Source organism: Balaenoptera acutorostrata, chromosome 15, assembly GCF_949987535.1.
Source record: "Balaenoptera acutorostrata chromosome 15, mBalAcu1.1, whole genome shotgun sequence".
NCBI lineage: Eukaryota > Metazoa > Chordata > Mammalia > Artiodactyla > Balaenopteridae > Balaenoptera > Balaenoptera acutorostrata.
This window is the reverse complement of record NC_080078.1, coordinates 37,573,105-37,583,585: the sequence shown is the minus strand read 5'-3', so window position 1 is coordinate 37,583,585 and position 10,481 is coordinate 37,573,105. Positions and strand designations below refer to the sequence as shown.

At 61.0% G+C, this 10,481-nt stretch overlaps 1 protein-coding gene across 1 annotated transcript; it reads right to left on the bottom strand.

The window, feature by feature from the left end:
* Positions 1–3,160: 3,160 nt before the first annotated feature.
* PRSS27 (serine protease 27) lies at positions 3,161–10,251 on the bottom strand. The gene is made up of 6 exons (XM_057529695.1): positions 10,026–10,251; positions 6,695–6,721; positions 5,869–6,031; positions 4,471–4,742; positions 3,920–4,089; positions 3,161–3,454 (listed from the first exon to the last, which is right to left on the bottom strand). The coding sequence occupies exons 1-6, from the start codon at positions 10,078–10,080 to the stop codon at positions 3,161–3,163; spliced, it is 981 nt and encodes a 326-aa protein (XP_057385678.1). The 5' UTR covers positions 10,081–10,251.
* Positions 10,252–10,481: the final 230 nt, after the last annotated feature.

Genomic DNA, 10,481 nt, shown 5'->3' with positions numbered 1-10,481 from the left:
CATCTCTTGGTGGTATCGTGCCCCCATCCTTGGGCCAAGGAGATCATCTTCAAGTGACTTTTTAAAAAGTGCTGATGCCTCGTTGCGTCAAGCGTGTGCACCTGTCTTGTCTCTTTCCCTGGCCAGAAGCACCAGCTTCAGAGAAATTTCTCTGAAATTCCCTGGGCCCCCATCCCCCACAGCCACTCTGGCTCCCCCTGGTGGTGGCTCTTCAGAAACTCCCGGGACGCCAAGGCTTTGAGGAAATTCCCGTTCCCCGTGTTCCCTGGAGAGCTCTGGCTCCCAGAGGTTGGGTAGGATGTCTTTGACCCCAAGATGCCGGAGTCTCCTGCAACCCAGACTCTCAGCCTTCTTGGAGTGTCTGTCGTGTTTCCAGGGCTGGTGTCTATGAGCAGAGGCAGTGCCACTCTGGCACCTTTGGACTGAGCCGTGCTTCCCTAAGACAAACTGCAAATCTGGACGCTGGTGTACAACCCCTGGGTTGGGATGGTGTCTCTGGTTTGGGGGGGCTTTGAGTTGCACCCCTGCCTGCTCCAGGTGTTGGCGTCAGGACCATGGCTGACCCCTGATCCTTGAGGCCAGAAGGGGTCAGGGGTCCTGGGGTCCTGGCCCAGCGGTTTTCCTTCTTGGGGCTCCCACAGGCTGATCTTAAGCCTTATGTTCCCAAGCGTGCAGTATGGTGTGTGCGCACATGGATTTCCAGGCTCGGTTGTGGCCCCCTCCTGTGGCTTCACCTGCCGGCCGCTCTGGTTGCTGCAAGGTGGGCCCTGCCCTGGGCTGGGCCCCGCTCCCTCCGCCTGCCACGGCTTGGTGGTCTGTGCCAGCCAGCTGTCACTCCAAAGCCTTCTCCCTGCAGCCGGTGGGGCCCTGGTGGGGCCCCCACCCACCAGGCGGTGGCTCTGAGGCGCTGCTTGGGGGCAGCATAGAAAGTTGTGTCTGAGCGGCGCCCCACCCAGGTGGGAGAGGGGACCCGTGACAGCTGGGGGCACTTCTCTCCTTCCCCTTCTTCACAGCACTGAGCGCACTGTGAACAGCGTGAATAAACTTGCTTCCCTTTAAACCCCTAGTCTCTGCATGAGTGTATCCCTTCCCCTCCTGCAGCTGTCTCGTTGAGTGTCCACGCTGGGTTTGGGGAGCCCAGGGCGTGGGGGATCTGTGCCCTAGGGTCGCACACTGGCCGCCACCTGGGACCCACCCAGGACCCTAGCCTTGCCCTCCCAGCCCGGCTGGGTGGGGCGTCACTGGGGAGCACTGGGCTGCCCTGACATCTTCGCCCCTCCTCCCTGTTAGGCCCACAGGACCCTGACCAGACCCCTGCCCTGTAGCAGAGGCAGGAGGATGGTGGGGTGATGGGGGACCCCAGGGCACTCAGAAAGCTAGGACAGCAGGAAGAGGAGGCAGGGGCGGGGTGGCAAGTCCTCCTCCAAGGGGGGCCTGGCCCTCACCTGGGCTCCATCCTGGCCTCTCACCACAGACGTGGCAGATGGGCCACCTAACCTCCTCTGACCCCCATCACTGCAGGACCTGAAGCTCTTTCTATTCCCCACAGCAGCGTCGCCTCTCTCCAAAGCTGCAGGACCCAGGCCAGCCCCTGCTCCCAGCCAAGATGACCCAGAACTTGTCCCTGGGGCCACTCTCAGGACACCCACAGCCCGGTTGTCCCCCCATCAGGCCTCAGTGCACCTGCTGCCCCGCGCCCCCACCTTCCCCGCCGGGACTCAGAATCCATCTCTGCTCTGGAGAAGAAGCCCTCAGATGGCCCAGTCCCTGGAGGGCCACCAAGCAGTGCTCCCTGCCTGGCAGGAACATGCCCAGGCAAAGCAGAGCAGAGGCGAATTCAGTGTGTGTTCCCCACTCCATCCCCGGGGCCGGTCCACAGCAGGTGCCTGCTAAGTGCTTACTGATACGTTCCATAAATACCCAGGCCTGCTTTCTCCCAGCACCTGCCGGGCCAGCTGGGCCTGTGCACGAGCTCGCGTACGTGTGTGTGTTTCTGTGTGTGGGTGTGCAAGTGTGTGCATGTACTAGCATGTGAGCATGGGTGTGCATGTGTGGTGTGCAAGGCCCTGCCCTCTCAGGCCTCTCGTCTGTTCATGGTCACTGAGCACGGCAGGAAGCTGGGTGCCTTTCAGGAATCGGCCCACACTGGGGAGCTGACCGTCCAACCGCAGAAGGCCTGCCGTGGACACGCTGGGCCAGGCTGAGAACCCGGGGCCACCTCCGTGGGCAGCCGCACCATCGTGGCCAGGACAGGCAGGGCCAGAGCGAGCTGGGGCCTGGGCTCTGAGACCTATTCCTGCTAGATTCCTGGTGGCCACAGGCCATCACGGGAGGACTGGGAGGGGGATGGCGTGGAGCTACTGACAGGACAAGGGACGAGAGGGGGCAGCAGAGCTGGGGTGGGGCCCCTGGGGGCAGGACCAAGCACCAGGCCCTCTGTGCAGGATTGCAGCTCATTCCTGAATTCCCCAGGGGTCGCAGAAACCATTAAAGACTGCTGCAGGGATGGCCTGAACCCCAAACTTTGCGGAAGGAAGAAGGAGGGGGTCCTGGCCCAGGGAGCTGCTGAAGCCTTGGCCTATCTCGGTTGGGGGGCCTGTCCTGCCGACCTCCACGGCCCCGAGTGGCCTGGGCCTTGCCTCCTCTGTGTGACAGCCAAGAGAAGTTCAGGGTGATTCAGACATAGGCAGTGGGGGCTGTGCTCCCCCACGCCCCGCAGAGCCCCCCTCCTTCAGGACCCTCTGCCGGGCCCCCTGCCGGTATCTGTTGCTGCCCCCAGTGCCCAGCACAGGGCACCCCTTGGCAACACTCATGGTGACGACCACGTTGGCAAGGATGCTGAGGCGGGGGGGAGCAGGGAAGCCCCTGTGAGGGGGTCAGGCCACAGGTGTCACAGGACTCGGTGATGTCTAGCCTCCAGTGTGCCTGCTGTAGCTTCTTCCACTGGGGAGCCTCGTCTGCCACACCCCCTGCCCAGCACCAGCCCCCTCCTTCCCGGAGGGTCTACACCCAGGCAGCCGGCACTGAGGTTGGGGTTTTATTAGAGAGTGAACATAAATAGAAATAAGTGGGCATTAGAGAGTAGGGAGAATTGGAGAACTATTTACAAATGCACACCATAGGCCCCGGGGCGCCACTGGCCCACTGGCCTGAGCGCAGCTCAGAGGAAGGTGAGCAGGGCCATGAGGACCAGGAGGATGGCATGGGCTGCCAGGAAGGGTGCAAAGTTCCGACTGAGGGGCTGCTGGCCCCGGGGGTCCCGCTTCTGGCCACCCGAGCTAGCCCGCTGGAACTGCAGTTCTGGGATGATCCGATGGATCCAGTTATGGTGGGAGGTGACCCGGATATAGACACCTGGGCGGTTCCGGCGGGCGCAGCCCTCACCCCAGCTGATCACCCCAGCCTGCAGCCATGACTGACCCACAAGGCATACCAGGGGGCCCCCCGAGTCTCCCTGCAGGTGAAGAAGAGGTACCGTTAGAGTCCACGGAGGCCCAAGAGCCAGGCTTTGCAGCTACATGGGTGCACACATGCCTGTCTGCCTCCCTTTATCTGTTCTTCCCTGCCCAGGACCCACCCCCCCACCCCCACCCTGCCACCCCGACCCCACCACCCAGTCCTTCCTCTCTGACCTGGGGTGCCCATTTCTCTAGCATCCCCAGACTATCCACCCTGATTCACCTCAGGAGAGTGTGTTGAAAATGCAGTTTCCTGGGTCCCACTGCAGACCTGCTTCCTGACTCCCCCTGGGTGGGGTCCAGGAATCTGCTTTCCCAGCTGGTCAAATGCACAGCCCTGTCTGGACCCCATGGGCCCACCTCCTGGGGCCTTATCCCTTGTCCCAGGTGGGCTGGCTTCCACCTTGACTGGGGCCTGGGGAGCAGGGCTCAGCCTTGGCACGGCCCACCCTGGTCCCTACCTTGCAGGCGTCCTTCTTGCCCTCGGCGAAGCCAGCACACAGCATGTCATCCTTGATGGTTTTTGGCTGGAAGCTGGACTCGGAATCCTTGCTGTAGAGCAGGTTGCACTTGGGCGTGTCAATGATGGGCACAGCAAGTTTCTGCAGGATCCGGGGGTTGGGCAGGTGGTCTAGGGAGGGGAGACACAGCCTGCGGCTCAGTGGACAGTCTTACTAAGGACTCCGGGGCCCTGGGTTCTCGAAAACCACAACTCTGTCCCTCCCCGTTTCTCGCTTGCGTTTAGACCTTCTCTTCTGGCTGGGGGCTTTGTGGGACAGAATTCCTTCTTCCCTCCTCCCACCCACCAGCCTGGGCTCTTTCTATTCCCCACTCTCCACTTCCCCATGGCTCCTCTTCCTGAGTCTGCTGCCCCTTTCCCATACCTACTCCACCCATTTGAGTAGAGATCACGTGCACCAATATCAACAGAAAAAGATTGTTGGTTCAGAGTGGCCCCCACGCTGCCTTCTCTAGGCATGTCCCGCATTCTGCCCTGGCCCTGCCCCATTACCTTGTTCACTAGGGCTGCCCCAGCCGGCGACCCAGCAGTTCATGCCCGTCTCAAAGACGACTGAGGGGTCAGGCACACACACAGGGAGGATGTAATTGTTGAAGGTCACAGGTGCCTCCAGCTCCACCAGAGCCACATCGGCACTAGAGGCCATGCCTTGGTACAGGGGGTTGCTCTTGACCTGCTTCACCCGGGCGTACATGGCGTGCGGCCCTGGCTTCACCAGTTGCCGCACCCCCAGCAGGACCTGGTACAGGGATGTTTCAGAGGTGCTGGTGGGAGAGCAGAGAGCTGGTGTGAGGCAGCCCCACAAGGGCTTCACAGATGGAGTTGGTAGAAGTTAAATGGAGACGGGAAAGAGGGAGGAGTTGGGCTCCCTCTAGGCCCCCCATGGTGCCAACATCTCTCTCTGCACATTGTCTTCAAAAAAGTAATCTCCAGTGGGACATACATCAGGATGAGGTGGGTAAGGGGGTAGAAGCTGAAGCAGCTTTAATTCCTGACTTTAATTCCCAGCTATACCCTGGCCAGCCCAGCGACCTTGGGCAAGTCACCCAGCAAGTTCTCTGTGACTCAGTTTCCTTGTCTGTGAAATGGGGACACTTACAGTCCCCACCTGAAAGGCTTGCTGTGAGGGTTGAAGGAGATGATCACCCACCAGGGTGCATCTGGGGGTTGGGCCTAGCCTTAGGCAAGCCGCCTGCTCCCTCTGAGCCCAAATATCTGAACTTAAGATGTGAGGTTTTAAAAGAATTGCAGAGCTGTGGTGAGGCAAGAGCCAAGATGCTTGGGAAACCCTGAAGGTCTAGGACCAAGTGGGTCATAGTATGGTAGTAGGGATTGGGTGACTTGGCCCTTTGGTTAGGGACGGCATAGGTGACCTTAAGGCCATTCTGCTCTAGTCCACCTGTACCCAGAGTCTCAGCCAGAAAGGGAGTGTCTTATATTTGAGGTGTGGGAGGGGGACGGGGAAGAGGGCCAGGGCATGGGAGGAGCCTGCCAGCATCGGCAGGGGCAGGCCCCAGGTCTGGCAAAGCACCTCACTGGTGAGACCAGCAGTAGGAGAGTGGACCCCTCCCAGCTGGGCTGGGGGGGAGCAAGAGCCGGGAAGCAGGGGTTGCTGCTGGAAGCTGGCCCCGAGGTTGGACCTAAAGGGAGCTCTGGTAGGGAAAGCTCAGATAATGCAGACCGAACCCGCCCCCCATAGGTGGTCAGCCTGAGCGCCCCACACTGCAGCGGGTCGGCGCTGTCCGAGGTGCTGAAGCTGGGCGTTTTGCGGGGTTGGGTAGGTGTGGGAGGTGTTGTTTTGTCTGCATTATCTGCGCCCCTGGTGGGGAGGGAGGCTGGCTGTGCTGGCGAGGGGTGGGGAGGGGGAGCGTGGGGGCTCAGCCAACTCACTTGGAGAAGCAGTGCGCTGCGGTGAGGACCCACCGCTCTGTGATGAGGCTGCCCCCGCAGAAGTGGCTTCCATTTCGCTGAATGCTGACCTGCCATGGCCACTCGCCCTCCAAGGCGTCCTGCCCGCCCACCATCCGGTTCAGCATCCTCGGGCTCCCGCAGGCTAGGGGAACACAGCCAGGGGTGCGCTCACTGGGGGCCAGTTCCATCGGCTCTGATTCCATACCCTCAAACCCACACTTTCACATTCTGTTCACTTCCCGGCCTCCCTGCCCCTGACCTGCTTGGGGACCTTAGGCAAGTCAGAGGCCTGGGCATCAGGTCAGCCTCTGACACAGGCAGACCCTTCCCAGCTGTGGGAAAGTCCCCCACCCCCATGGGCCCCACTCCTTTCACCTGTGAAATGGTGACATCAGACCTACCTGGGGCGGGGAGTGAGATAACACGGGTAAAGGTCTTATCACAGAGCCTGACAAATGGGCTCCCAGAAGGTCAGTGGGTGTTGGGAGGGTCCCACGTAGGGTAGGTGAGTGGTCTTCCAAATCTGTCTTTAGATTTAGCTTCTTTTCTGTTGCTTTCCCTGCCCCCCTTCTCCATGCTTCCTGCCTTGATGGCCCTCTTGTGCCACCTACACTGTGTGTCAGACCTTCCCCCTCCACTCCTGCCTGGGCTCCACAACTTTCCCGCACTGTGGGATTCCCTGTGCCCGGCCCATTCATTCTGGGTCTCATTCCGGGGGTGTGTGAGGGTGTGGGTTTCTGATTAGTCTTGCAGCTCTCAGACAAGCCCACTCCTATCCCCCAACCCAGGGGACTTGGATGCTTACCAATTAATGCCTCAGCCTCCTGAGTCCCTGGAAATGAGAAAAAAGAGGGTGATCAGCCAACTTAGCTGAAGCTGAGGTCTGCTCCTCCCCGCCACCCCCACCACTGCTGGTCAGCGTAGCCCCTCATCTGCTCCACACGCAACCTCCTGAGGACTCAGCAGGACAGCCCACAGGGGGACCTGGCAGGAGAGGCCAGCGGCCTTCAGTTCCCCACAGATCCGGCCCCCGAGATGTGTACAGGCCAGGCCTGTGGGCCAGAGCTCACCTGCAAGGGCAGACAAGCCCCTTGCCACAGGGGGAAACAATCAGGAGATGCCAGTGAGGGGACCCTTTCAGGGCTGACTCTCCTGTTTGGGGCAGGAGGGCTCCTTCTTGTCCCCACAGGACCTTCCCTCCACACCCCACACTCGTCCTGGTCGGAAGCTCTGAGGAGCATCCAGCCTTCAGCCCTGGTGCTGTGGGGTCTCCCTCCCTACCCCTCTCCACCAGCCTGGGGCTGGGATGAAGGACGAGATAGAGGGAGAGAGGCTCCATGTCTGGCTGGAGTCCTGGGGCGACAGCCCAGCTACTCGGGTCTCTGGGGAGTAGAGAGAGGCCAGCCAGTGGTCGTGGGTCAGTCCTCCCAAGATTCCAGATTCCCAAGAGCCAACCGGTCTCTCAGACATTCCAGCATGCTTGCAGTTGGAGCCCACAGCACCCTGTTGGGCCATGGCACCCCTGCCCATGTGAGGGACAGGGGAGGGTGAGGGTGGGACCGTTCGGTAATGGCCTCCATCTCCCCAGGATCCATTGCCCCCATGTCTCTGGACATAGGCACAGGGCCTGCTACTTGGCTTTGACAGGACCCACCCCCCCAGCCCAGAAACCCCAGCCAGGCCGACAGTCCCCAGCCCAGTGCCAGCAACACTCCAGAAATACCCGCCCTGTAGAGAGAGCCCCACTCGCATATCTGGTTCACTGGGGGCAGATCTGATCAGAGCTGGGATGGGGGGCTCAGGACAGCCTCTCCCCACCTCAGCGCTCAGTATTCCCCCTATACACCAGCCCCTCTTGGTAACCAGTCCCAGGCAGCTGAGGGGCCCTGGGGGCAGGAAACGACCAGGCTGAGCCACGCCTCTCTAAGGGGTGCCCAAGGACCCTGGGGATTTTTACGAGACCCACATTCTTGCAGTCTAAGGGGTGCACTCCCCAATGCTGGGGGTGCTGGATGAAGAAGCGGTTGTGGGGGGGAGCTGTGCTTGGAGCAAGAGGAGGAGGAGGGGGCTGAGGAGGCGCAGGCAGGACTGGCCGCTCTTCAAAGTAGAGGTGCCAAGCAGAAATGTGAGGGTGGAAGTAGTCAGCCCAGGCCAGCGGGGGGTGAGGGGGAGCAGGAATTCTGCCTGGACATTGATTTGTGTTAATGAGGTGCCTTTTTAAAATGCAAATGCCCCCAGGAGGGCAGTTCCCTCCAGCCCCTCATCTTAGTATAATATGATTTAATTAGATTGATAACACCAGACCCCGTGCTCTTTCTAAGGCTGATGCTTCTGCTGGCAAGATGCTCCCATTCACCTTGTCCTCGGCGGCATTAACGTGCTTTCAGGCTTGTTCCCTCCCTGTGGGACTTTTCCAGAGCCTTGTCCAGATCCTCCCCACAGCCATCCCCCCTCCCACACATGCAGATGGATCCTCCACTGCCTGCTCCCAGGATCAAGGGCACTCGCACCCTGCCTGGCAGCACACCCACCCCCCACCCCGTTGGAGCTCTGCAGTCTTCCTCACCCCAGCCTAATGCAACTCTGCTTCTCATTCGGACTGAGCCTTCCGGCCTCTGAATGTTTGCCCACAACACCCCTTTCCTCCTGGTGTCTACAAATCCAGATTCTATATGGTCCTAATCCAGATCAGGCCTGAAATGCTTCCTCCTCCAGGCAGCCCTTCTTGCTTGCACTGTCTGGGAAGCCTGGCTCCCTCTTCTGAGCTTTCTGTCCTCCCGCCTGGCCTCACAGAGCTCTGCTTACCTTGCCCTGGGGGTAGAATTGTTGTCTCATCTCACCTATGGGCTCAGGAGCTCTGTGAAGGCAGAGCCCACATCCGTGGGGCCTGAGCCCGGGGAATGTATAAGAGGGAGAGAATGGGAGCAGCTGTGGGAGCATGGCTGACCGGGAATGGGTGATGTGGAGACCTGGGCTCTGCAGGGTGGGCGTCCTATAGGGGCTGAGTGAGCTGGTGGGAGTGTCAGGCCCCTCCTCTGGGCCCAGGGCCCTCATGCTCCTGTAGCTAGTTGCTAGTGGGGATAGATAGGAGAGACCCAAGGCTCTAGGAGGGAACAGCCAGGGATGAGGGGCAAGGACAGTGTTGAAGGAGTTCAGGCCTCTGGTCACAGCTGTTTGAGAGCCAAGTGCAGGCCGCTGTTTCCATTTTGGCGATGACCTTGGTTTCTCAACCCACCAGGAGCAATCACGGTGTTACACACCCTGGCGGAGATGGGCTCCCTCAAAGAACGCTGTGGTTCTTGAACCAGGAGGCCAGGAGAGGTAGGCCAGGCAGAGAGACCTGGGGAGGCCCTGTGGAGCCCAGGGAGGCTGGGGCCTCCCCACCAAGGTGCAGCCCTGGTGCCCTCCTCCCCTGGTGGAAAGCCTGGAGCCCTGGCTGAGTTGCAGCCTGGGGTGACCCGGCCTGGCCCTGGGAGGTGACTTAAGGACAGGGAAGTGAGGTGGCCCAGGAATGCGGGAGAGTTTCCCTGGCAGAGAGCAGCCCGCCCACTGGGAGGGGCCTGCAGGTGGGGTGCCCTGGCTGGCACCTGCTAACCCTGACCCATGATTGGGAGAGGGGACAGGGGTTCAGGGCCTGCTCCTCCCATACTCTCCCTCTCTGGTGGGAGCTGGAGCCTGCACCCCTGTACCCCTGCTCCCTGCTAAGCCCTCGCCAGCCTCCCGAGGCTCCCAGGCTCAGGCAGCAGCTCAGCTACCCCTCCCGGGCCCAGCGAACAGTGGCCCAGGGATTGGAGGCCAGCGGTTTCGAGTTCAGATCCTGCACCCATGCAGCCCTTGGAGAAGGGAGAGAGGCCCAGATGAGAGGAAGCAGAAGCTCCAAGCCCAGAGCTTGGCTGTGCTTGCCCAAGGCAAGGGGAGCAGGGTTATGGTTACTGCCTCCGGGCTCCTCCCGGGCCTGCATCCACACCCCCATTCAACCTTCCCCACTTCACTCCCCCAGGTGGGACGTCTGGAACCTTCCCCCCTGGGGCAGGGAGGAGAGGCCCATGCTGCAGCCCCAGGCCTGGCCAGGGAGTGGGGGGCTTAGCTACAGCTCCAGGTAGGAGAGAGGGGCCCTGCAGCCTCTTAAGACTCACCAAACCGCAGCAGCAGCAGGAGCAGGAGCAGGGCCACAGCCGGCACCTGCCTCATGGTCTTGGCCTGGCTGGAGTGCCTGCCAGGCAGGGGACAGCAGTGGCAGGAGCTCCGTGAACACTAGCACAACATTCGGGGCTCCATGAAGTGGGGTTATATGCTGGAGATGAGTGTCAGCTCGGCTATGCCGCTGGACCTGTCAGCCTGGCCCGCCCAGTTCCTCTCAGCAGGAAGGAGGCACCCCAGAACCCCGACTCCTCCATGACCTGGCCCTGAACCCCAAGGGGCCAGACCCCTCACCCTAAGACACCTTGGGGTTTGGGGGCCAAGGTGCATCTGCCCCATTTAGGTGCTTGTGGCATGGGGTTCCACCCCGCACCATGGCTGACCGCATCCCCCAACTGACCACAGGCCCCACATAAGCTGACTACAGTCCGCCCATGAGACCCTCCCTGTTT

Bases quoted from the DNA above. Each gene is read 5' to 3' on its own strand.
- PRSS27 (XM_057529695.1), bottom strand. From the start codon at position 10,080: ATGAGGCAGGTGCCGGCTGTGGCCCTGCTCCTGCTCCTGCTGCTGCTG. The intron at 6,032-6,694 runs GTAAGCATCCAA...GTGTTCCCCTAG, and splicing joins GGAGGCTGAGGCATTAATTG to CCTGCGGGAGCCCGAGGATG. The intron at 4,090-4,470 runs GTAATGGGGCAG...TCCCCTCCCTAG, and splicing joins GGGCAGCCCTAGTGAACAAG to ACCACCTGCCCAACCCCCGG.